The sequence below is a fragment of the Xyrauchen texanus genome, chromosome 13, assembly GCF_025860055.1.
Source record: "Xyrauchen texanus isolate HMW12.3.18 chromosome 13, RBS_HiC_50CHRs, whole genome shotgun sequence".
Lineage (NCBI taxonomy): Eukaryota > Metazoa > Chordata > Actinopteri > Cypriniformes > Catostomidae > Xyrauchen > Xyrauchen texanus.
This window is the reverse complement of record NC_068288.1, coordinates 44,526,374-44,553,791: the sequence shown is the minus strand read 5'-3', so window position 1 is coordinate 44,553,791 and position 27,418 is coordinate 44,526,374. Positions and strand designations below refer to the sequence as shown.

Below are 27,418 nucleotides of genomic sequence, written 5' to 3'. Positions count from 1 at the left end.
CTCGCAACTCTGTTTATGAGTGCTCGAGACCAGTTGATGTGTAAATGTACATCTCTGCGCTGATCTCTTAATTAAGCAGTGCTGACTGATCCGGGTAAAGCGGTTTCCTTTCGCATTTGGAACTTTTGCCGTTTGATATTTCTCATACAGAACAAAAAAACGACCGAGTACCCAATCAGAGTCAGCCAACTTTGTAGTCGCACTGTTAGGAAAAATGGTTGAAAAATTAGTCTTCAGTCCGGAGCCGTTATATTTTGTGGAATTTGATCATATTTCACGGTACACTAATGTGCCGCAGCACAGTGGTTGGGAAACACTGGTCTAGCTGATCCCACAAACGTTCAATGGCGATAAAATCCATAACACTTTAACAATTATCAGTTGTACAACGTCTGTTTCTTTGCCCACTCGAACCTTTCCTTTTTCAAAAGTGACTTTTTTGCAATTCTTCCCATAAGGCCTCCTGAGTCTTCTCTTTACTGTTGTACATGAAACTGGAGTTTAGTGGGTAGAATTCAATGAAGCTGTCAGCGGAGGACGTGAGGCGTCTATTTCTCAAACTAGAGACTCTGATGTACTTATCCTCTTGTTTAGTTGCACATCTGGTCTTCCACATCTCTGTCTGTCCTTGTTAGAGACAAGCATCCTTGTTGGATGAAATATGCAGCTTTTTGGCAATTTCATGCATTGTATCGCCTTCATCCCTCAAAACAATGATTGACCGATGAGTTTCTAGAGAAAGCGGTTTCTTTTTTTTGTTGTTGCCATTTTTGACCTAAAGTCATGCCAATCTATTTATTGCATGTGGCAACTCAAAAACAAACACAAAGACAATGTTCAGCTTCATTTAATGAACCAAATATCTTTCAACTCTGATATAATATCGAGTGATTTTCTACAACCAAATGATAAATTTATCATGATTACTCAAGGATAAGGTGTTGGAGTGATGCTGCTGTCTAGATTTGATCAAAAATGACTTTTTTTTTTTTTTTTCAAATACTGATGGTGTTGTTTTTTACATCAGTAATGTCCTGACTATACTTTGTGATCAGTTGAATGCAACTTTGGTGAATTAAAGTACCAATTTCCTTCTGAAACAACAAAATCTGTCCATTATTCCAAACTATTAGGGCCACCAGTGTATGATAGGTACATTTATGGGGCCTTTAAATATAATATAAAATAGAATTTAAACATTTCCCTGTTTGCATGGCCATGTGAACTCTGGTTAGGACTAAACTAAATTTAATTTCATTGTATCACTCCTACTTTGAAAAGTATAAACTATCTAATGCGAACCTCAAACTCCATTGAACAGAGACAGTCAGTTTCTAAAAAGGAATTTATTAAGTCAGAAGTTAGCTGGTATATACAATGAACAAATTTTATATAAAACAACAGAAATATTCAAATTCCAAAAGATTCAGCATTATAATCACGTGCCGTAAATGTTTCCATCTAACACAAAAAGGAAAAATAAAACCGTAAAACCAGAAAACTGTCTTCCACTCTGACTTTACAGAACACACATCAAGGTTTTTTTATCATCATAAACGACAATGGGGAAAAAATTCTTTACGATAATTCAGAGCGATGTCGGTCCTTGTGAGATTTAATTTCAGTAATGACGAGAATAGTGGGACATGGATGGTGGCCCCTGATCCATCCCCTGCCCGGGCCTAGGTGCTTGCCCCACACCTCCCATACTCACCAAGTGGTTAATGGGCCCGCTCTGGATGAGCGTATCCAGGGCTTTCTGCACACTGGGGTTATCAAAGTTAATCCCAGTGCCCGAGGTGGCCGACGACCTTGGCGGGCCCGGCATTCGATACATAGGGGGTCTCAGGGTAGGACGAGGATTCATCATACCCTGAGGCTGGACAGCGGCTATTTTGGGCATGCCAGTGGCGAGTGAGGACTGGAGCCCAGTGGTTAGAGGGCCAAGGGTGGAGGTGTAGGACTGTGGTTGGGGTGCTGAAGCAGTGCTGGCCGCTGAGGTGGCACCGGTGCCGCTATTGAACATGCTGAGGATTTTAGCCTGGAGTTCCTGCTGTTGGTTGGCGGCCGAGGCAGTGGCGGGTGCAGGGGGCATGTGGGTAGAATCCATGGAGAGATTTGAATATGTCGATTGGGCCAGACCGGGTAGAGTCTGGGTCGGCTGAGGGGCCTCGTGAGTGGCGACTGAGGGGTGTGTGCCTAGAGAGATGGGGTGGGGGGGGTGAAATGTAATGTTTAACAGGTAAACAGTGCTTAGTATATTTATTAAGAAGCAGAATCATCATGTTTGGCGATCCTCGACTTTAAAACACCTGCAATAAAGCATTATTTAGTCTGATACACTTAATGTACCAAAAAAGTACATCTCTTCCAAATGCTGCAGGTCACTCACCAGGTTCAGTGCTGCTTCTAACAAGACGTTCACGTTTGTCTCTCAGATAGTCAATAAGCCTTGCCAACTCCTCTGGAGTCATAAACCTGAGAGATGCACAGACAATCCATCATATAATTCCCAGCTAGAATGAGCAAGCATACAGATTTATGAATTTGTATTTTAAAAATCAATAGTACCCAAAAATAAATATTCTGATCAGTACATTTTCGGTTTTCTAGTGTCGCATTTTGTACAACATATTTATAACAGTGCCATTGTGTTTCATTGGTTTGAAATGCTGTAAAAGTCATCCAAATTACTCTGGCTGTATACAATGACTGACGAAGCAAAGTTAAAATATTCACAAACTCCATCGTATAATTAAGCCAAGCAGTAATTTATGACATCTCTTGAATAATGATTGTTGTGCATATTTCTACAGACACATTACCAAACACTTCCCTTAAATAAAAATGGTAGTGTACAGTATTACGTTGACACACCTGCCCTCTGACAGCAGTGTGATTGCAGTCAGGACAGAGACCGGGTGTCCTTCTCTGTCAAGCTCCCTCATTAACACATCATCGGCCATTTTCGCTGCCTTCCGGGCGATCTCGTCTCTTTCTTTGGTGCGGTGCTCGGCTTTAAAGGAGTCAAAGTTGTTTGCCACCAGCACCATTGCATCCTGTATTGGCATGTTCCTGTGTTCTGCAACATCAGAGTGGACAAATCAATATGTTTGGTAACTTCTATACACCAAATCTGTAACACTGAGACGGTCAATTAAATTGAGATGCAAAAATGGTTCATAAAATGACACAAAAGATATATATACTTTGGATTTGGTGCAAGTAGTATATGCAAAATATTTTTTGATAATATGTGGTGTCATTTAGTTGTAATGGTAACAACTTAGTAGATTAACATTAAAGTAGGGCTGCTCGATTATGGCATAAATCATAATCACGATTATTTTGGTCAATATTGAGATCACATTTATTTAAACACGATTACTCATTGACTTTGGAAACATCATTAATTTATTGAACATTTAAAAAAATATAGATATTGGATTTCCTTGAATTTGAAATGTAAACTGCAGTGTGTAGGGGAGAAGGCTATTGTTATGATAATTATTTAATGAACTTGAACATATGGTAGTCAAAAAAAAAAAAGCCTCAATCGCCATCATGTACAGCAGGGGTGCTCACAATTTTAATGAATGAGATATACGTTTTCATCATGTTATTGCAGCAATATCTACAATGTAAAATAAAGTCTATACATTATCACAATACCAACATTTCATAGTCGGTAATGAAATTTGACGATTCTCAATACCAGAACAAACAACACTAATATGCAATAAAGTATTCACGCAAACATTCAGAATGAAATGCAACATAACTGGCCTTTACTGTACGAGTATAAAACATTAATACTTTTTAAATCTGAAAGAGAATTAAATGAAAACATCACCAACATCTCCCGAACCGCTGCCCCTTCTGTGTTTTCGCCCATTGTGTGCAAATCAGTGCACTAATGGGTGAGAGCTCATCTTTCATGTTGTTTGTTGTCTTATCACGAATAAACACTCACGTAATTATTTGCGTGGGTTTGTGAAATTTGATACAGCTGGTCTGCAAACAGTCGTGTTTGTGCACTTGGCTTTAGTGTATTCACTTTACTCGCATCTTAATTTCTACATCTGTCTTTGGCGCGCACCACTGCTCTGCCATGATATAAACTGAACTCAGAATCAATTCTGATACTTTTGAGAATCGATTAAGAATCGTTAGAGTATGAATCGCTGTATATTCCGTAACAGGGCAGCGTTACTGCTGAATAGTGCTGCATGAGAAAACAGAATTATTTCCACATCGGCTGAAGAAATATGGCATTGAGGAGCCATAAACGAAACAAATTCATAAAAATAATACAGTTCCAGCATTTAAAAATGGAAACGTTTTTTGGTTCCCAACCATACTTCACATGCATTAGCTAAGCCTTAACAGAAATGGTAACTTTGTCATTCATGCACCATTAAAGAGTATCGCTAGATTTGAAAACTGCATTTTTTTGGTTTCATCAATTTTTAAAAATGTTGATTAAATGCTTAATACAGACACTTCTGAAATTTCTAAAATCACTTTGAGAGGAAAAAAAAAAGTGTATATGGCAAGTGAATCAGTTTCAATTATCAAACACTTTGTGGAAACAGACATACCTTGTGGGGTTCCAAAGAGGATGTTGACCGTACAAGAGCGATGCACCTCGTGCTGCTGGGTGATAATGATGGCGAAGGGCGTACGAGCCCGACTAACATCCTCCAGAGCTTGAGTCAAAGACACTTCTGTATTGAGGAAGATGAGATCTACCACCATACCCAGATCACGAACCTTTCTGCCCACTGTCTCGGCATATTCCCTGCGCAAAAACACAGACCATATTTACTTTTGCAGTCAAGTAACTAACATTTCTGGTTTAAACCAATTTCATCAGCACTTGGACTGCCAGTAAGATAGTTAAGAGACTCACTTCTGCAGCTTGTTGACGACTATAACGGAACAGTCCACTGGTCTCTCTGCATCGAAGCGCCTCTGAAGCTCTTCGTAATATTGACGATACAGTTCATTCCTCCTACGTTCTTCCGGACGCACGCGCTCGTCTGCAAATTCACAAACATTTAGCAGGTCTCATCATCGGAACGTGTAACATATTTCCGGTGAGATTCACCCACTTCACATTTCAAACAGCCATCAAGGACTCTAACTTTACTAGATTGAAAGGTCAACAACAAAACGGGGCAAGATTTAATGAAGCACTCCCCAAATAACTTAAAAATATAACGGACAAATTGTGGCTTTAGAATGATTGTAAACGTCAAACAAACCCTCTGGCTCTCTCCTGCCATTCCAGGGTTCTCTGTAGCGGTCAGAGAACGGCTCATCTTTTTTCCGATAATAGTCGTACTCACCGCGGTAATAACGGTCATAACCCTCATCTCTGTGAAAACATAGTAATGTTGTTTAGATAACATTTTTGTCCAAAGAAAACAAACAAAAGCAAGAGTTGAATGCAAAACTGCAAAATGCTTTTTGTAACAATAATTATAAACATTGATGTAAAGTTGTTGGCCAGACATAAATACATAAATCACAGTAAATCCTACACACCTGTAGTGAGGATCTTTCTCCCTGCTCTCTGACCCCCTGTATCGCTCATCACCCGGGACTCTAGCATCATGGTCACGAGGTGGACCGGGCCGCTGCTCACGACTAGGCTCTCTAATCTCTCGCCCCTCACGGTGGTCTCGAGAATCTCGCCCGACTGGGGAACGAGAGCGGGGACGGGGCTCTCGACTGTCCCCGTAACCACTGGTGGGCCTGAACAGACAACGAAAACTTAGTCAACACATGCCAAAATGACAGAAACAGCCCACTTTTTGCCCCAAACTAACTAGACAACTCAGACATTGAGACTAAATTTGATCATCAAACACTTGTTTAAGTTATTCTAGCTAAATGGTACAAACGACACCATGAACAAACAAAGCAATTGTAAAACTAATAAAATTATTTTAAGGCAGGAGAAAACAACCTTTGCATATGCATTATTAAAAATATATATATATATAACTTGGAGGCTTCGCACACCTTGTAAGCCAAACTGATAATGGCCCTAACGTCAGTGAAACATTTTCAGTATCACCGTTGGCAAAGACCAGATTCTACCTGGTCGCAAAATTCCCGTCACTTCTTATACAAAAGCAATTTTGTTGTTGCAAACTCCAAAATAAATGTCATTGCAAACATACTGAAGATTAGCAGGCAGCCAATTTATTAAATGATGTTTGTCAAAAACCGGTCTTAGTGTTGGTCGTAGTGCCTTTTAAAGCTAACATGGTCATTCCAGTTCAGTTCCTGTACGTTTTTGAAACAACAGACAAAGAATTAATGTTAAAATGAACAGCAGGATCCACGTGATAAAATTGTTTCTACTTAATTGCGCTTTGGACGCGATTTCTTTATACGAAATTTTATTTGGTAGTACAATGTTGTACTTTCAAGCCTAACAGCATTTGATTTTATTAATGCACCTTGTTCCATGCCAATAAAATGATTCACCGCTTAAAGAGCTCGACTTCTAAAACTGACCAAATTACAATGATTGGACCAGAAAGAAAAACACTCCAAAAATAACATCCATTTAACAAACTATTTATTTCATGACCATTCATTTTGATTATTGATTCTTCTGTTGATTTGAACACTCGACCCACCCGAGTGAAAGAAATAATTTGCATTAACGCAGTATAACTTCAGATACATTAACATGCCTCCATGAAGACTTCAGCAGAAAGTGGTGATTGATCTTTGAGTGGACGATTTTGAAAACCTTTCGAAGTGAACAAAATGAGTAACAAAACATTTAGACACAGACACACCAAGCGAAATGCACTCAAATTACCTTTTCAACTTTATTTCAGTTCATTCTGACACAACTAAAAAAAACACCTTACTCTAGCCATTTGGATGTATTCCACTGTTGAGGGAAAAAACTTTTACAGGAATGTTCGATTGAGGTCATCTTCATTACCAAGAATCCCAGCAATACTTTACCTGCGTGGAGGGCTCGACCTGGGTTTATTCTGCCTTCTCTCTGCCGCCATATTTACATCTGAAAATAAACCAATCCAAACGTTCAACATAACAATAGACTAAATATTTCAGAACCATACCCGTTTTTACTCAAGGGCTCAAGCAACATTCTGCGACTTGTGCAAAATAAACGTTTTGTCTCGATAAGTTGGTCTATTTCCTAATTACATCAACAGTGGTTGGAAAAGTAAAAGCTGGCCTTCATTAAAGAAACCAATAAAGGCGGTCTACCTGTGCTCCATTATGTAAATAGTTGAGTCCCCAGCTGGAATAACTATTTAAAACCTCTTAAGTTTGTCCTATCCTAAAAACAATAATTGGCAATTTGCATGATTATGGCAGAAAATGGGGTTTAAATAAAATAACATTCAAAAATTAAGTCAAACTTTCAAAAAAAAAGTGTTTGTCTGCCTCAGGAGGTCAAACTGAGCAGTATGAGCTGTCGTATTTTCTATTTATTACCAAAATATGGGACAAAACAGCTTAAAACCCTGATTTGTACAATTATTATTTTACAGCAATAAAAATTACAGACAAAAACAATAAATAACATTGATCAAATTTAAAAAAAGGAGAATGGGTGACAGGGTAAATTAGTGATATTACATTTCCATAAAATAAAAAGTTTGATCATTTTTCGTACAATAACTTATGCAAAAACCAGGTTGAGTAGCTTGAAGTAGTCAACTACAATAAATTTAAAAATTGAGATTTTTTTTTTGGTCTTAAGATATTTAAAAAGTGAGGTGGGAGAACATCGTATTTGTGGCTTCATTGCTTAAAAACACACACAAAAAAAACGCCAAATTTGTATCTGATTTGGGGAAAGCACCATTTGATTTAACTTCTATTTAAACTCCCCATATACACAACCACAAAGACACACGCAAAATGCTGAGGGGAATGAAAAAGCTAGGCATTTATCACCTCTGATGTTTGGTTCAAAGAGATTCACCACATTTGGATATTTACATTTATTTGGACTGGATATTACATTAATTGTAATTATCAATGAATAACAATGAAATTATACAAGTTGTTTCTCAAGTTAAATTTAAGAAAATATTTGGTGATGTAAATTGGCCAAAATTCTGTGTTAAAGCACTGTATCAGACCTTACCTAGTTTATAACCTCTATAAATTCGACCGTTATGTCCAGCTTTAGCGGCCTCAGCTTCTTCCACTCGTTCAAACTGCACAAATCCGTACCCACGAAACAGGGACAAGGCTGCAAAAAGGAACAATCATTTCCGTTTTATGCACGAAAATGCGGTTTCGTTGGTGGATTTTTGGCCTAAGTATCCCTTTCTTTCTCAAAAGCGTGATAAATTCTTTAGACCAAAGTCTGAAGAACTGTAGACAAAAATTATGGCAGCACCGAAACACTTTAATTCGTAATTTTTTACGAAACCTCTGTATTACTCTTTGTAGTCAAATATACGCTACTAACCCTGTATTTTGCCATAGGGTCTGAACAGATCCTCCATGTCCTTCTTCGCCATGTGTGCAGTGGGCAAATTTCCGACAAAAATCCTTCGTTCCAGGTCACGGGGATCATTGCTGTTGGTGCCGTACGAGGGTGGTGAATTACTCCGGCTTCTTCTGTGCGACATGCCTCTACAAGCTTTAGGGTTCAGCGGCACGTTTTCAAGGAACGCTTGCAGTTGATTTTAGATACAACACTATTTTGCAGATTAGCTAATTTTCCCCCAAGATCTGGAAATTGATGATGCATCAACATGGAAGAAAAGAGAAATTCCAAAGGTAAAATTTCTGGACAAAATAACTAAACACTGCAGCAGTCGTTCAAAAACTGTAAAGACAAACTAGAGAAGCTTTACAACAGAAAGAATTTCTTCACTCTTTACATGTGGGATTTTCTACCTGACAGCTGAAGTAACAGGAGAACATTGTACGTATTAGTCATTTATTTAACTTGTTCTTTGGCTTAGTGAGATCCTAATCATAAGCAAAGGTTTTTAAAGCTGCACTTGACTCCATCTTAAAACCTGAAGGCCAAGCGTATACGTAGAGAGCAAGTGACGTAAATTTCGTCATCAAAAGAGTGCTCGAATAATGGGTGCGGCCTGATTTTTCTAACCGTGCAGTATATGCATGCGGCAGGAATTATTTGTAGTAATTAGTGGGTCCACAAGGTGGCACCACTCAACGTTGAACCGGGCTTTTGAGAAGAAACGCAAAAAGATGACGAAAATGCCAATGAACAACATGAGACAAAGGTAGAAACAAAAACAGTGGATGTGCCTGTCAAGAATGAGGTCAGGAGATGCCTTCATTTGAACAACTTGAGTCGGAAGGACTTTAAAGACATCTTTATTGGTCTAAACTTCTGAAGAGAAATAGTCCAGTGTATCTTTTAGCGGTCATAGCGATTCAGTGTAAATCGGTACGCAAAATATTTTTGCTGAAGAAAAAGATAACACTTTTGATTGCTGCAAACCACATACACCTGAAAGAGTGGATAAGGTTTATGGGGATTAACGAAAATGCTCCCCAAATTTTCCATATCCATTTCCCCAGACCATGCCAATCATCTTTAGGAATGATTGGTTGTCATTGAATAATGGATGAAAGCTAATTAAAAGGCATCTTATGTACAGATATGCGTAGTTCAGGCGACAATACAGATCCAATTTATGGTGCTGTATTCCATGTATAAATCTAAATATTGAGATGCAGATTTGCAGAGGTCCAAAGATGCTTGAAGAAAAATGATATACCATATTCAGTAAATAAAAATGTTGCCCATCACAGCTCATGGTGTATCCTGAGGGGTCTTCATGAGCTTGCTCAAAAATTGAGCATTGAAAAGGTAAGTGTATTGTTTCACTATTTCGATACATGACACTATGGCCATTCCAACGAAACAGACGTGGTTACTCTTGACACTATTTTTTATTTTAGCTGCTGTAGACTTTGCAGCCCACTTAGGCCTGGTCATCCGAGAATACTAAAGATTTTAACACATCTCGAAACAGCCATTGAGTTTCTATAGGTAATATACTACAGCACCGCTGACCATTTGCAATGGTGCTACCTTAAAGTCAGCAAATTCTGACACTGGGGAGTGAAAAACAGTGGTTTAGCATCAAGATTTTGTATTGCAATAAATTATACTGTACTAGCATATGCAATTATGCAAATAAGTAATAAGATCATGATTATATAATTGTAATAAGTATATCTACATGTACTGTAATAAGTATATCTACATGTACTGTACTCCTAGGAGTACAGTACATGTAGATATACTTATTACAATTTCATAATCATGATCCAATTACTTATAATTAGCATAATTGCATATGCTAGTACAGAAAAGTCTGTTTAATAGAACAAAATCCTGAATATGACATTAGGAAAAGTTCATATTGTGCCTTGTATATTGAACGTACATTAACGCAAAATAGGACGCGCTAAATACGAAGAACTAATGTGAACTTTTCAATGCAACTGCACAAAGACTCGTCAGCATCGCAACAAGCCGCCAGCCATTTTGTGACCGAACAGTGACGCCACACGGCGACAAGATGGTTTAAGAAAATGCTCAAATGTTACTGCACACGACAAAAAGACAAATTCATAATATGAGAAATGCATATTGTGTATTATTCGTTCCATTGAACAGCTGCTCTGAGAAACCGCGCACGCTTTGTCCAGTCAGTGATTCGAACACGCGCCATGTTGCGCCATAACGCCGCAGTAATTACACGCTGAATTCAGCTGCTGCGTGCGATGATTTCACAAGGCGGAGCGAGTTCGAGTTTGGAGCATCGATATTTTTACAGTATTATTCTAAGCAAGGGTAAAAATTACTTTACACTTGGCGACTTAAATCCGTTAAAATTCGAAGTAATTCGATTTCACTACTAGGCCATTAGCTAGCCTGTTAGCGTACACTTATAAATATACACGCAGCAGAATTAAAAATTGCAAGAGGAGATTTGTCGGATCATCGAAGCAAGCTCTTACCGTTACCATGAGACGCTGGAAAAGATCCACGATTATTTTTGCACCGTCCTGTTTTCCGAATAATTGAAGCGAAAGTCTTGCGCTGCAGAACAACCGAAGTCTTGTTGCTCGGTCCTGTACGGAACTACGTTTTGCTTTGAAACAGTGTATGGGAGGAGCCATATATTTCAAAATAAAAGTCCCATTAAAACCTTGGTGAGGTGAAAAACTTGTTTCCTGATTTGCTGAGACATATGCGGGTCTGCAGCTGGATACTATTGGATTTGCTAACTCAATATATTTTTATAATGGTAAAATAGTAAAGTATAATATACCCTTTTATAATATTAACATAGTGTTTATATTTATTAATGAGGGTTTTTATAATGGCAGTTTTGAATGAATGAGTAAAAAAATAGATCTGTGGTAAACATTTCTTTAAAGGTTGACTCAGTAAGTTTTTTTCACATTGTCTTGGACTGACACTGACACCTAGCGGTGTGGATGCAGCATCATTCAAACACACTATTTTTCAGTTACTGATGTAATTGTAGAAATTCTCTATTCACTGTGAGCCATTATTAATTTAATCCATGAGTGAATGTGTCCAATAACAAGGTGGTTACTGAGATTAAGCGAGTAGTATCCTGCTGGTCATGTGATTCAAACATGGCCTCACCCATAAGGGGGACCCTCTCTATGTAGAATAAATCAGCTTCAGACTAGAACGTTTCATAGTTAAAATTAATTTCTTTTTTAGTAAAACGTTTTAACTGAGGAAAGAAATATTGAGTGCACCTTTTAGATACTTAGAAGTTATACTCTACAATATAAATTACACACAGTCATGCTTCAAATGTGAATTTTGATGCTTCCTGCTTCGATGCTGTTCTGATGCTTCTGCTTACTGCTCTGTGCTTCGCTCACGTGCTTTTGCATTTTAATCTCTAATTTTCATATCAGAAGTTCAGCACAGTGCTCAAAATGACTTTGGCAGAGACTTTTGGGACTGATATGTTACTACAAAAAGGGGATTTTCTGTGAAAGCGGTCTACCAGCCTCCTACTACCGGCAGTTTACGTTCCTGAAAAGGGACAACACAGCTGCCTTCACACAGACAGACAAGAAAGAAAATGCCACCTTAGCACAGAGACGGCACTCATAAACATTCTTAATGATATATCTGAGGAAGATGGGGAACAGATGGCTGTGATGAGTGCAATGAAATATGGGAAATGTAGTTTGTGGCAGACTAATGACAGAAGACAAAAACCATATCAAAATAAGAGTCCTTAGGAACATAATGGTGACTGACCGTGTCAGGTACATGCTTATGGAAGCCTATTTGTAGTCCTTATCTAGCAACTCATTAGCAACATATATATTTTTTTAAAATACAGCAGCTTCAAAATTCACGTTTGAGGTATGACTGTGAGTAAGAGACTCAGACATTTTTGTTTAACAACATAAATTAAAGTAAGGTCTACCACAGACTATAAATATATACAAATAATAATAATACAAAATAAATAAAATAAACATTCTAAAAACCATTAGAACATTTTCGAATGAACCCAAATTGACATCACAGCTGAACAGCTTGATAATAACATTAAAAAAATATATTTTACTGATTTGTTACTGTTATTAGCAAAATATTATATTCATCAAAATAATTGGAGTGATCTAAAACCCTAGTTTTTCTCATTTCCAAACAGCCCTTATTTACTTTGTCTCTATTAAATAATAATAATAATAGTTATTATTATTATTATTATAATAAAAAAACAGGAAAACTGTGCCATTGTTTAATGTATTTGATATATGTTCGTGATGCACTTTTCTTTCTCACAGAAAAGTGAAGCGCAAAGGCAAAACGGTATCACGAGCTCACATGTGATGGAAATGCAGATTAAAAGGAGCATTGCAAAATAATTAGTAGCATTGCAAAGAAAAAGATGTGTGGCAAAATCATTGCTGCCTAAAAATCTGTTGCAGAGATAAAAAAGGATAAAAGTTCTTTAGTTTCTTTTACAACAGTCATTGATTTTTGCAATTAATTATATCTTGGTTTTTGCTATATTTTATTTATATTTTGCAATACTTTATTTTTGTTTGCAAAACTTTCTTTTTTTTCTCTCGATACTTTATTTTACGTTTGTGATACTTAATTTTTGTTTAAAATTTTTTTTTTTTGTTTGCTCAATACTTTTTTTCTTTAGCAAAACTTTATATTTTTGCAAATATATGTGGCATGGAATTGATCCCATAGTAATGTAATAATATTCTGAATGTTTAATAAATAAAAAAACAATATATTAATATAATAATAAATGTAAAAAAAATTTTTTGTAAGGAATATACAGAGGCCTACAAACAAGCGAATTGAAGCTCAATTTTAAAGGACCTTTGACAAATAATAGCCAAGTAATAAATAAATAATAGCCTGTTTCCTTATAAGCAAAAGTATTTCCTCATGATGTTGACCCAAATTAAAAATAAATAAATAAATAATGTAATATATTATTATATATCTGAATTGTGTCTCTAACTATAAAAATTAAATATAATTCTATTTATTGTGAATGGACTGTAATATTATGAAACGAATTTAGAAACAACTCGCCGTTTAAATCAAGGTATCTGTTATTATTTCATGTCTTAGGGATAATTAAATAAACTTTTATTTTGACAGAGTGGACGTTATAAAGTCATGTGACTTGATCACGGGAAAGTTGAAGTCACGTGAGTGTGTTTAAGAGTTGAACACAGCGGATGGTCATGTTTATTTCCACATCTGAAAAGGTTAGAGTACAAAAATAAAAATAATGTCACTGTTTATTTTCTTTCTGTCTATTTTTTGACTGAAAAGGTAAGTCAAATGTCTCAAAATGCTGTTTAAATTTACATGGACTTAAACATGTAGGTTAAAGCCTGTGATACTCTTCCATTTCCTGGTTAGTGCTCTGGCTAAAATCACACATATTTTCTTATAGTTTTCCATTCTGTTGTTGCCTTCTGAGACCACTAAATGTGCATGAATTTGGACAAAAAAAAAAGTGTTGTTTTCTCATGAAACTTTTGGTTCAGGTTGCTATATAATGTTACATTTACATTTATGCATTTGGCAGACGCTTTTATCCAAAGCGACTTACAGTGCAATTAAACAGGGACAATCCCCCCGGAGCAACCTGGAGTTAAGTGCCTTGCTCAAGAACACAATGGTGGTGGCTATGGGGTTAGAACCTGTGACCTTCTGATTAACAGCCCTGTGCTTTAGCCACTACGCCACCACCACTCCTGCATGATGTTATAATCCAAGAAGTTTCTTTGTATCACAAGGTTCAAGAATGGAGTGTTTTGAATAACTGTGGTCTGATCCTCTGTTTTCAGATGCGTCTTGTATTGGTGTGTTTGCTTTTGGGGGTTTTGGAGGTTTTCGGCGCTCCAGAAGCGGATGAAATCAAATATCTGCCTGGACTTCAGAAACAGCCCAGTTTCAAGCATTATTCTGGATACTTCCATGTGGCAGACAATAAACACCTTCATTACTGGTGAGTAACTCATTTTCAGTACCACAAGAAGGTGTTTGACATTTATAATAAGTGGTGGTTTTCTACTTGCATGATGTGAGAGTTCTAGTTCATTGGTGTTGAAACTAACGCATGAATGTCTTCTGACGATCTTCATCAGGTTTGTTGAGTCTCAGAAAGATCCAGTGAAAAGTCCGGTTGTTCTGTGGCTTAACGGAGGGCCAGGATGCAGCTCCATGGACGGTTTGCTCACAGAACACGGACCGTATCTGGTGAGAATTCACAGAGTGCTCTGGTGTTTTTTGGGGAATGGGGCCATCTGTATATAGTACTTTTTAAGTGATATGTATTAGGTAAGTACAGGGTTCCTATGGTCTTGGAAAACATTGAAAGGTAAAATTATGACTTCAAAGCCTGAAAATGTCATTTTGATTAATAGTCAGATAATGTCCTTTTTATTAAAGGTGCTATAGGTAATATTTTTACTGTACTAAATTATAAAATTACCATAATATATCATTAGAGATTTAGGAAACATGCTAAGTTGAAAACTGTCTTCTCCAATAACAATGCTACAGCTAGTATAGTTCTACTTTAAAGTTTCCATTCTGGGCTGGAATTTATGTTTATGTTTTGGCCTGTGTGATCCCACCCACTGCCCACTCACCAATAGTATTTCGACACCCCCGGGTTGCCAGATTTGAACAAGTTTGCAGGCTAACAACACTGCGTGCTGCAGGCTAACAACACTGCGTGCTGCAGCCATGGAAGCCAGCAAACGAATTGGATCAGAGATAACAAAGATTCCACCCGACATAAAAAGCTTCGCCATCCGTCTAAAAACCACCATGACAAGAGGTGTAGTAAAACAAGGATAAATATTGGAGATCCCTTTGGAAGATGGAGACAGCTCAAAGCCCAGAAATCCTTTAAAACAGTTGCTGAGTTGGCTATATTTACGTATCAACACTCTGGCAACCCACATGAGCTTCAAGTCTGGGGCGGGGCAGAGTACTCCTATTTTGAATTCGGACTGCAGTACCAATTTCAAACGCTTGTTGTCAATCTTGCATCTAGCACCTTTAAGAGACCAACAGACAGAGACTCTTGTGCGTCAATAAACAACAGTTACTCTGAGGTCCTTGTAGGACAAAAATGTCTGCATCAAAAAACTGCCATAATGGGGGGCCTATGTAGCTCTGTGAGTAATGACGCTGACTGCCACACCTGGAGTTCCAATCCCAGTTTTAATGGGTTTCAATGGGGATATTTTTGTCCTGAAGGTCCCGAGTGTGACTATTTTGTGCACACTGCGTAATATAGATGTATTTTAGAAACTGAGGTTGAAATATCAAAAATACACACCTTTGGCAAAATGTATGCCGCTGGCATTAACACAGCCAAAATGATTAAAAAATACAAAAATGTCCCAAAGGTCGCTCAAGGGTTAAAGCAGATGAAAGATTATGTTGACGTCATTAATTATTCTGAGTTGTTATGACAGCCAACAACTCCATAAGTTGAGCCTGAAATTCATTTTTACTCCAAATAACACTTAAATGGTTGTCGTTCTCCTCTGGATTTCTCATTTTGGCAGTTTTCACTTGTCATCTTGAGACCAGAAATCGAAAACAGGTAATTAGAATCGTCATGGCGCCACCCAGTGGTTGCTCAGGAAAACTGAGGATAGAATATTATAAGTTTTGATCATCTGCTGTGTGAAATTCTAAGTCCGATCAGCTAGAAAAGACATGGCACACTATTCCAGAACGGTCTGAAGTTTGGTTAAAAAGCTCTCTGAGGTGTTTGTTTTATAATTAATTAAACTTGGTCTTGGTTTAGGGGTTTTGTAAAAACCCTAAACCCTGTCTGCAGGAGAACAGTAACATAATTACAACGGGAAAAATGGTAATTCTTTGGTCAAAATGTGTCGGAACCTTATAACCGAACTACTTCATATGCTCAGAGCGTGAACGTTTGCTTTTTTCTACAGATCCAGGATGACGGTATCACTCTAGAATACAATCCTTATTCTTGGAACAAGGTACAGATTCCACTTTTACTAAAGCACACTAGGAATGCTATTTGAGTTGTGTTCGTAAGTCATTTCTGTGTTGTGAATCGAGGAAGTAGAGCCGGTTTTCATATTAAAGATCCTGTAACTAGTCATGTGATTTCACATTATTTTATTGTGATATTCAGTTACTAAATATGACCCCCCCCCCCCAGATTGCAAATGTGCTATACCTTGAGTCACCAGCAGGTGTCGGGTTTTCCTATTCTGATGACAAGAAATACACAACCAATGACACGGAGGTATGATTTCAAATGGGCCTTTCTGTTGTTTAAAGTTTTTGGGATTTATCTTCTGACCAAATGTTAAAAACAAACACTTTCCAAGAAATGTAAGTTGCCAAAAAACTAAAAATTCGATGGAGCCTTTCACAGTGCATGGCATTGAGGAGACTGTAAATCTACATCTATCCCTCACAGCCTCATTTTCATGCCCATCAAAAATCAAACATGGTACTGCTGTAAATAAGGTCCATAGGTAACACCTTAATGTAATGCTGGTTTATGTAACAAAAGTTCACTTTAAGGCATACATTTTAATGCAACTCAAATATTTCACATTACAGTATAAAATGCGCTGTGAATGCCGCTTCATGTGAACTTTAAGGACAGATTTCATGTCTGTATTTACTAGTTGTACATTCCATGCTTCAGCTTGTTTTATTGCAGTCTTGCCCACCGAACAGTTAAGCAAGATGGTAATTGAATTTCTCCCTGATTTCCAGGTGGCCATGAACAACTATTTGGCTTTGAAAGCGTTCTTCAAGTTGTATCCCGAGTACAGTAAGAACGAGGTTTTCCTGACTGGAGAGAGTTACGCCGGCATCTATATTCCCACACTGGCCGAAATCGTCATGGAGGACAGTAGCATTAATTTACAGGTTAGGAGGGACTTCCTGTTGATTGTACTGCCTAAAAACAAGACATTTGTCCTGCGCTGCAGAAAAAAAGTAATGTAATCCATATTTTTGTTTAGTTTAACCACCAAACAAGATACACAATTTTACAAGATGTTAGAAATTAAGACTTGCTTTCAGAATATAATTTTTCTTACCACATTGGTAAATAGTTTTTCTTATCATAAGGGTTAATATAACCAAATCTAGTGAGTATTATGCCACAAAAAAACTAAAACATATTAGTGCCAACTAAGATGTATTCTCAAAAGTCTTAATATCTTATGCAATTTTTCTTCTCAAGTAAAGATCTCCTGTTTTATGAATGTTTAGATATTTTTACTAGTTGATGTTTTGTTTTTCAGTGTGCTCCGTTTGAAGGGTGTTTCCTAAAGTGTGTATGTGGAGTGGTGGTGGTGTAGTGGTCTAAAGCACATAACTGGTAATCTGGTAATCAGAAGGACACTGGTTCGATCCCCACAGCCACCACCATTGTGTCCTTGAGCAAGACACTTAACTCCAGGTTGCTCCGGGGGGATTGTCCCTGTAATAAGTGCACTGTAAGTCGCTTTGGATAAAAGCGTCTGCCAAATGCATAAATGTAAATGTATGTGTCTTGTAGGGTATTGCTGTTGGCAACGGCTTGGCAAGCTATGAGCTAAATGACAATTCCTTGGTCTATTTTGCATACTACCATGGACTTCTTGGGAGCAGGTACAGTATTTTCTAGTGATATCTTTTTTATTGCAACTAGGCCGATAAATGGGCCGATATTTGTCTATATTGCGATTATCGGCATTGTCTGGTAAATGTGTTCGATTGGCCAATTAACAGAAGCACTAAATTTCCCTTGTGTCATTTCCAAAATCTACCAAGAGATTTCTCAAAGGATACTCAACACTTAGTTTTTTGTGTTTTTTTTTTTACAGCACTGATGATGTTCGGTTAACTGTGTGCTAACACACTTTGTATTCCCGGTCAAAAATGACCTGCCCACTAAGATTATAAGACTATAAATCTCTCCTATTGCATATACAATCACAAGATATTGCATTATAGATCTTTTTATCAACTTTTTTTTTTAGTTATGACAGCTTTTGCACTCCCTTTATTTATTAAAATGTTTATATAATTTTTTGTATTGTTATTATTGATAGAATGATTAATTGAACTGAGCTAGTGGGAGGCACTCCCCGTGGGAAAATAATAATTATTTAATAAATGAATAACCACTTGCTTGAACTGAACAAAATGGGTGTCGCTTTAACTGTTTCATCATTTGCAGTTTATTTTGTTACAACAATTGTAACAAGTTGTTGTACGAGTTGGTAAAACCATAAACAAGCTAAGATAGCCATGTGTTGTATATCATTGTAAAGGCTTCATTTAGTAGAATGCAATGCAAATTTGTTTCCCTCAGAGACCAAACTGCAGTGAGCATTAGTGAATGAAATTCACACTCACACATAAATATATAAATACATAAATTCCTTATTACGTCCTGAAACATACATGTAACATAGGCAGTGATATATCGTGACTATCCCCATTCAAACGAGCCCAAATGCAACATAAAATGATGTGTAACAAAGTGAAATAAAACCAATAAAATGTCAAGAATATTGTTTTATCACGCAAGGAATTTCAAGGAAATGTATTCCAGTTAAATTAAGTGTGATTATATTAATGTTTTATACACCTGTTTCTGCAGCAGGTGTTTGTTAAACAAGCTTTAATATCATGTAATGTGGAAACAAACTCATTTATCGATATTACTTAATAAAGCGAATGTTTATCACTTACTTTGTTTATCTCCCTGAGTGTGGACATGTTTGTGTGACATCATGCCCCTTCATCTCGAAGAAATCGGAGTTGAGTAATTCTGACTTCAAGATGCATCCAATTAATCAATCACACGGTCATGCAGAACATCTCGTGTTTTTAAATCCATAAGGATCTCTTTCTCAATGGCGATAGCGGCAGTGATGACGATCTCGCGCTCTTCGCTTTCTAATTACGTACATCACTTAAAGCGTTATTGCGTCACTCAAGGCCAGCTAGAAGGCCTCTACCTGTGAAAGATCACACCCACCAAGAACAAATAAATCAATCTGATTGGTTGATGAGTCTGACATTAGTTGCTCATTCATTTGCACTGTTGAGGGATTCTGAAGAAATTCTGAAGGCCTGAGGGGGCGGAGCTCCAACTCACGCGCTGCTTTCGGGCCTGTGATTTGTGTCACACTTTGCTTGTAAGAATCAAGGTATAAATTCTGACTGGATAAACTTTTCATTTTTCTCTATTTGTTAGTAGATTAATTAAGAATTGAAAGCGATTTAAAAATACATATGCATAAAGGTGATTGAGAATAAAAGGTTGAAAAATATGTATTTATTTGGCATGTTAGGACAGCAGAGTGCTGGCCCTCAGAATTCACCACTGCTCAATCCAGCCCGTCTAGCACCAACAATCATGCCACTGTCAAAATCGCTGGGATCACATTGTTTTCCCATGCTGATGGTTGATGTGAACATTAACTGCATGATTTTATGCACTGCTGCCACATGATTGGCTGATTAGATAATCACATGGATGATTGTTGGTGCCAGACGGGCTGGTTTGAGTATTTCTGGGAGTTTCACACACAACAGTCACTTAGAAGTTGCCAAAAACTAAACATTCAGTCGCCTTGTTGATGAGAGAGGTGAATGGAGAATGGCCAGACTGGTTCGAACTGACAAAGTCTACGGTAACTCGGATAACCACTCTGTACAATTTTGGTGAGGAGTATTTGTATCGGCCATCCTGTTCTTCAGCTACCATAGAAAATCTGTGAAACAAATATTTAAAAACCCATATCAATCGACCACTTGTATTTTCTGTCACCTAATAATTGTTAATAAGCAGGTACGACTCACATTTTCTTAAGAAATTGTAAAATAAATAAATAAATTGTTTTATAGCTTGTGGAATGCCCTGCAGACATCTTGCTGCAAAGATGGAGTATGCAACTTCTACAATAGCCCTGATGTGAACTGCTCTGCTAATGTAAGTGAAACATTAGTGTTCTCCTAATGGTTTGATATGTTTAACATGTATGATACATGCATTTTTTATCTTTCCACTGCTCTTTAGGTATATCAGGTACAAGTTATTGTCTATGAGTCAGGACTGAACATGTATAACTTGTATGCACCCTGTGCGGGAGGTGTTCCACAGAGAGCAAGGTGAGGGTGGACCAGTTAAATGAAAGTAAACTCTGAAATGCCACTTTGACGTGAATGTACGGTGGCCCCAAAAGTGTTTGGACACTTTAAGTCACTCTGTGAATGCCGTTGCTTTATATAACAAAATATCAAACCAAGTGGAATCAGTAAACCAATTATGCTTGGGCTTTTCTCAGAACTTACCTAACATTTCTTAGCCATTTTTGTCAAATACTTTCATAAAACTGGTGATTTTGTTTTTAGTGGATTGCAGCATATAATTTTGTTGTGCATTCTGAATCCAGCGTTGAAAATGGGCAGTTTGTGATTCGAGACCTGGGCCACCACTTCATCAACCATGACTGGTCAAAAGCATGGAAGCAGGTAATGCAACCAGCTCGTGTGTTGCTACCAGAAAACGTATTCTTCTGCTGAGTATTCTTCTCAGCGATATCATCATGACGTTTTTTAAGTCTTCAAAGAACCACCGAATAACGGATAATCACTTGAGGAATTTTCTTTTGGTCAGAAATTCCGAGGTGTGGCCGCCCTGTTTAAGTCTACGAAGCTTGATCCTCCATGCACTAACTCCACCCCATCCACCCTGTACTTGAACAACCCATTAGTGAAGTCTGCCCTCCACATCTCGCCCAATTCTTTGGACTGGGTCATCTGCAGGTTTGTTGAGCTGATTTTATTCAAAATGTTTAAGGAATGGTTCACCCAAAAGTTATCATTAGCTCATCATTTACATTCACGGTTATAAGTTCTCAAACTCGTGTGACTCGTAAACTCGTATGAACAAGAACCATTTTTTTAAGGATATTATGATGTGCTTATATCCGTACAATTTTGGACCCCACAACTCAGTGGGGTCCAAAGCTTTCGAGCTCCTAAAAGGACATAAAGACAGTTTAATGGTAATCCAAAGAACTTTTATATTTTTTACGTGCCTTATTTTAATGCTGTAATACACTGGCATAGTGATTTGAAGCATGCGTCAAGAAATCTGAAAGCACGTAGTCAATTGACACATTAGAGGAAGACCGATATATCTTTTTACCGATTAATCGGTGCAGATGGTTGCATTGTTTCGCCTGACTTATGATCATATTAGAGGAAAACCGATATATCGTTTTACCGATTAATCAGTGCCGATGGTTGCTTTGTTTCGCCTGATGACTTGTGATGAAAATAGAGCAAGACCGATATATCGTTTTACCGATTAATCTGTGCAGATGGTTGCTTTGTTTTGCCTGACTTCTTCTGATCAAATTAGAGGAAAACCGATATCATTTATCGATTAATCGGTGCCAATGGTTGCTTTGTTTTGCCTGACTTATTATCATATTAGAGGAAGACCGATATATCGTTTTACCGATTAATCGGTGCAGATGGTTGCTTTGTTCGCCTGACTTCTGATCAAATTAGAGGATAACCGATATATCGTTTTACCGATTAATCTGTGCCGATTATTGCTTTGTTTCGCCTGATTTATGATCATATTAGAGGAAGACAGAGAATAGATTATTAAAGCAAGATCGATAGATTCTTTTTACAGATGAATCGGTGCCGATGGTTGCTTTGTTCGCCTGACGACTTGTGATCAAATTAAAGGAAGACCGATATATCGTTTTACCTATTAATCGGTGCCGATGGTTGCTTTGTTCGCCTGATGACTTGTGATGAAAATAGAGCAAGACTGATATATCGTTTTACCGATTAATCTGTGCAGATGGTTGCTTTGTTTTGCCTGACTTCTGATCAAATTAGAGGAAAACCGATATCATTTATCGATTAATCGGTGCCAATGGTTGCTTTTTTTTGCCTGACTTATTAACAAATTAGAGGAAGTCCGATATATCGTTTTACCGATTAATCTGTGCAGATGGTTGCTTTGTTTTGCCTGACTTCTGATCAAATTAGAGGAAAACCGATATCATTTATCGATTAATCGGTGCCAATGGTTGCTTTTTTTTGCCTGACTTATTAACAAATTAGAGGAAGTCCGATATATCGTTTTACCGATTAATCGGTGCAGATGGTTGCTTTGTTCGCCTGACTTCTGATCAAATTAGAGGAAAACCGATATATTGTTTTACAAGTTAATCGGTGCCGATGGTTGCTTTGTTTCGCCTGACTTCTTGTGATCAAATTAAAGCAAGATTGATCAATTCTTTTTACAATTTAATCGGTGCAGATGGTTGCTTTGTTAGCCTTACTTCTGATCAAATTAGGGGAAGACCGATATATCGTTTTACAGGTTAATCGGTGCCGATGGTTGCTTTGTTAGCCTTACTTCTGATCAAATTAGGGGAAGACCGATATATCGTTTTACCGATTAATCAGTGACAATGTTTGCTTTGTGTTTCACCTGATATATTGGTTGTATCGATATTTGCTTTTTGGAACTATCAGTTATGCTGATAGTTGCCAATATTTTTTTATTATTATTATGTGCCCCATCAGCTCATACTTCATATCATCTTGTGAATAATAATAATAATAATAATAAACCTTATAACTAATAAAATTCTATCTGGTGAAATATATACACAAATCTCTTCTTCTGATAAATATACATATAGGCTATAAAAAGCCTAATTTGGTTAGGACATGGATCATTGAAACAGGGCCAGGTCTCCATTTCAAAATAAGAGTCCCTGGTGTGTTTTGGGCTAATAAATAGTTGTTTAAAAGTCCTGCGTTATGCACAAAATCTTCCGTTTTCTTTGTTATTATTGGGATTTAGGTTGAACTATAAACTTTATCTGGAATTGTATTCATATTTGACTCTTGTCGTTGTAAAGAAAGAATAAGAAAATTTAAGTTTCTATAAATCTATTTAAAAAAATTATCCATCAATGAATCTATTATCAGCCTTTTCCACCACCTTAGTTATCTGTGTAGCAATATCCACAATCAGTCGACCTCTTGATCAATATTGACACCTCATGGACTGAATTTGGTTTGCGCAAAATGCAAATAAGTGGAGAGAGCTGAAGAGCCTTCGTTTGAAATCATCCTGATTTCTGTTGCAGTGCTGAGGTCAATCTGAACTACAAACGGCTGTTTATGGACTTGAAGAAACAGTACATGAAGCTTCTTGGAGCACTAGTGAGTCATGGGTTATAAAGGATTAATCAAGTATTTCTAAGTTTACCAGTCCTTGTAGATAATTTTTACAACATCTTTTCAACAGAGATACCGTGTGTTGGTGTACAATGGAGATGTGGACATGGCCTGCAATTTCCTTGGAGATGAATGGTTTGTGGAATCGCTCCAGCAAGAGGTGAGATGTTGCCAACTTGTGCGGTTTCCTGAGTCACATTTTTCACTATCAGCACAAAGTCTGGTCCACATTGCAGTTTATTCTAGCTAAAAACCGCCCACTTAGACCGGAAGGATCTGACTGATAAACAACGACCAACCACAGTACTGTTTTAACTTTGTTTAGGGGTGGATAAATCTGAAATTGGTGCTAATGTACCACAATAATACACCTGTAAGAAATTAAGTGTTAGACTACAGTGCCATTATTTGAAATAAAGCTGTGACATGTGTACAGGCAATACTGTATAAATGAGCGGAAATGTGTGGTGACTTTGTTGTCAGAAACTCTTTAACACATTTCAAATATGTGACGCCACTAACCTGTAAAACTTTCACATTCAGAATCAACTCGTTGACTCAGTCTGGTACCTTGTATACGTGACTTTGTTTCCCAGCAGGCATATTATGAACCCGTGCACTCCTACTCCAGATATAATGCCAGCCAATCAGATTGAAGCTTGCAAAAACAGTCCTTGGCAGTCCATTGGCTTATAGAGCACAACAGTCTGGTTCCTTTAAAGACAGACTTGCTGTGAGCTTCGAGGTTGTCAAATGATGGTTTATGCTTCTGATGAAGCCATCATTCCACGTTATTTCAACTTCATTTTTAAAAATCGGGATTAAAAGTTGAATTTCGGCTGAAGAACTTAACTACCCATGATCAAGAGGGGGGAAATCCACCATCAGAGAATGTGCACCCATGACGCACTGTGAATGTCGCAATCGAGTCGCGCTCCTTACATTCTCAGATCACTTATATTTGTATATATCGGAGTATTTTGCAATAAACATAAACATTTCTTCTGGAACGAAGACGGCTGAAAAAGTGGGCAGACACTTGGCCGAAATGCTTTGTGTTTATGCTTTAGTGAAAGAAACCATCTCTTTGTGGTTTCCTGCGATAGGTTCAGGTGCAGCGCAGAACTTGGATTTATTTCAGTGGTGACACTCAGCAGGTGGGCGGATTCGTCAAGGAATTCTCCAATCTCGCTTTCCTCACAGTGAAGGTAAGACGTTTTTAGGCATAATATACTAAATGTGTTTGGACTTTTTTTAATGGTGTGTTTTGAAATGCATCACTTTGGACAAAACCTAGGTCAGAATTGCACGTTTCTTCCAACCAAACCGGTTCTTGCGCTTAAAGTTTGATGCAGTGCAACGAATAAAACCGAACTTGGGTGTCTTAAAGGGGACCTATTATGCAAAATGTTTGAACATAAATGTGTGTTGGCAGTGTGTGTACACAACCACCCTATAATGATAAAAATCCTCCCAGTCCTTTTTGTTTTTTTAATCTCCATTAATCATGAGCACTGTCTCAGAACAGGCCGTTCACAGATTACGTACAAAGTGACGTCACTTTGCACAGGCCCCGCCCACGACTGTTGACGGACACTGCCGAGTTATAGCACATATTGAACGTTGAAACAGTATCTGAGTGTGTGTGTTGCTCATCCATCATCGCAAAACATCAAATAAATAAATGTATCATAATAACCGTTTCGGAATCTTCGTGATTCATTCTAAAAGTTGTTACTTCTGACGGAGTCTCTCCCTCATCAGTGTCTGACTCCGGTTCAAACATATCGGGCTGAACATCACTATTTTCACTGTCAGTCATATTGATTGATGTCTAGTTATCCAAAGCAGAGATCTCAAAACTCCGACCATTGTGGATCAGGGGCGGAGTTTTGCATTTAAAGACACGCACACAAAAACAGCTTGTTTTTATTCCTACCCAAAAACTACAAAACAATAGTTTAATAATAATTTGCCATGAAAAGTGCCTAAAACAATCCCAGAATGCACTGTCAACCAAGTAAAATTATCCAATAAATGTTTACTAACAATTATTGCTGCCTTCAAGTGGAGTCGGAAATACTGCAATTGACAGTTTTGAGCACATTAATGACCAAGTGAACTTCTATTTTGGGTTGAAAGGGGCGGGTGGAAATATGTAAATATGATATAATAAAATATGTTTGAACAATATATAATATAATGAAAAATAATATGAATGTGTTATAAATAACTGATCCTATTAGTTAACTAATATAAAGCTAATGATTTGCTCTTTGCTATTTTGCTTTAGGCAAAATATTTAATTTGTTAGATGCCATGCGCTTTTAGTTTGGCTTCCGCCATATTGTTTTTCTGAATGCTTATTGTTGTAATAATGAATACCGAACTTGGACGTAGGAGCTTTTCGGGTGCACTTGAAGGCAGCGTATGAAAACAAAATTGCACAGAAGGAGTGCAGGAAAATTTTTGAGTGAACGCCCCCTTAAAGGAATTGTTCACCCAAAAATTTAAATTCACTCATTATATATTCACCCTCATGCCATCCCAGATGTGTATGACTTTTTTCATCTGCTGAACTCATGAAGATTTTTAGAAGAATATTTCAGCTCTGTAGGTCCATACAATGCAAGTGAATGGTGACCAAAACTTTGAAGCTCCAAAAATCACATAAAGGCAGCATAAAAGTAATCCATATGACTCTGTTTTAATCCATGTCTTCTAAAGAGATATGATGGCTGTGGGTGAGAAACAGATCAATATTTAAGACTTTTTTTACTATAAATTCTCCTCCCTGCTCAGTCAATCTCCACTATCGCCCCCTTCTGGGCAGGGAGAAGAATTTCTAGTAAAAAAGGACTTTAATATAGAACTTCTTCTCACCCACACCTTTCATATTACTTCTGAAGACATGGATTAAAACACTTTTATGCTGCCTTTATGTGCTTTTTAGAGCTTAAATGTTCTGGTCACCATTCACTTGCATTGTATGGACCTACAGCGCTGAAATATTCTTCTAAAAATCATAATTTGTATTCTGCAGAAGAAAGAAAGTCATAAATATCTGGGATGGCATGAGGATGAGTAAATGATGAGAATTTTCATTTTGGACTATTCATTTAAACTCCAAGGAACAGAACTTCTATACCTCTATAATAGATTAATTTTGCACCGTTTGCATCAGTGACGTCTGTCTTTAGAAAGAGAAACTTCCACAGTTGAACTGATCAATGCATTTGCTCTATTCTTTCAGGGTTCGGGTCACATGGTTCCCACTGACAAACCCATAGCAGCCTTCACCATGTTTACCCGCTTCATCACCAAGCAACCTTACTAGTCCCCACTCGGGGATTATTACTGGCATTTAAATCATGATTTGCACTGTCACTCAGGTTAAAGGTTTCCGTAGTTGGCCCACTGACCTTTTTTCTTTTTCATCAAACACAATCACGTTTTCTACTGCACACTATATACAAATAAAATAGCCACTTTTCTGATTTTGAATATGCCGTGTCTGTTCAGACCGTGCATAATGTATTGTTGGAGAAACTCGCTGTTTAAGACGCCTGT

At 37.5% G+C, this 27,418-nt stretch overlaps 2 protein-coding genes across 4 annotated transcripts in view; one reads left to right on the top strand and one right to left on the bottom strand.

The window, feature by feature from the left end:
• Positions 1-1,332: 1,332 nt before the first annotated feature.
• On the bottom strand, positions 1,333-11,153 carry LOC127654014 (nuclear receptor coactivator 5-like). Of its 3 annotated transcripts, XM_052140928.1 has the most exons (11): positions 11,029-11,153; positions 8,486-8,751; positions 8,156-8,263; positions 6,997-7,054; positions 5,551-5,760; positions 5,268-5,380; positions 4,913-5,042; positions 4,602-4,801; positions 2,878-3,082; positions 2,393-2,478; positions 1,333-2,199 (listed from the first exon to the last, which is right to left on the bottom strand). In XM_052140928.1, the coding sequence occupies exons 2-11, from the start codon at positions 8,646-8,648 to the stop codon at positions 1,622-1,624; spliced, it is 1,851 nt and encodes a 616-aa protein (XP_051996888.1). In that variant the 5' UTR covers positions 8,649-8,751; positions 11,029-11,153; the 3' UTR covers positions 1,333-1,621. The 3 variants fall into 3 exon arrangements, with proteins under 3 accessions (XP_051996888.1, XP_051996889.1, XP_051996890.1); XM_052140929.1 differs by lacking the exon at positions 8,156-8,263; XM_052140930.1 differs by lacking the exons at positions 8,156-8,263; positions 8,486-8,751 and having other exon boundaries at positions 11,029-11,147.
• Positions 11,154-13,726: 2,573 nt separating this feature from the next.
• Positions 13,727-27,418, top strand: part of LOC127653941 (lysosomal protective protein-like) — a 14,099-nt gene continuing 407 nt past the window's right edge. The window contains exons 1-15 of the mRNA XM_052140814.1: positions 13,727-13,812; positions 14,401-14,561; positions 14,701-14,812; positions 16,534-16,584; positions 16,770-16,856; positions 17,339-17,494; positions 18,132-18,223; positions 20,474-20,558; positions 20,646-20,737; positions 21,022-21,100; positions 21,246-21,394; positions 23,758-23,833; positions 23,919-24,008; positions 24,955-25,056; positions 27,102-27,418. The exon at positions 27,102-27,418 is cut by the window's right edge and continues 407 nt beyond it. Of these exons, the coding sequence (XP_051996774.1) occupies positions 13,783-13,812; positions 14,401-14,561; positions 14,701-14,812; positions 16,534-16,584; positions 16,770-16,856; positions 17,339-17,494; positions 18,132-18,223; positions 20,474-20,558; positions 20,646-20,737; positions 21,022-21,100; positions 21,246-21,394; positions 23,758-23,833; positions 23,919-24,008; positions 24,955-25,056; positions 27,102-27,185 (1,446 nt within the window). The 5' untranslated portion in view covers positions 13,727-13,782 and the 3' untranslated portion in view covers positions 27,186-27,418. The remainder of the gene's footprint in view (positions 13,813-14,400; positions 14,562-14,700; positions 14,813-16,533; positions 16,585-16,769; positions 16,857-17,338; positions 17,495-18,131; positions 18,224-20,473; positions 20,559-20,645; positions 20,738-21,021; positions 21,101-21,245; positions 21,395-23,757; positions 23,834-23,918; positions 24,009-24,954; positions 25,057-27,101) is intronic.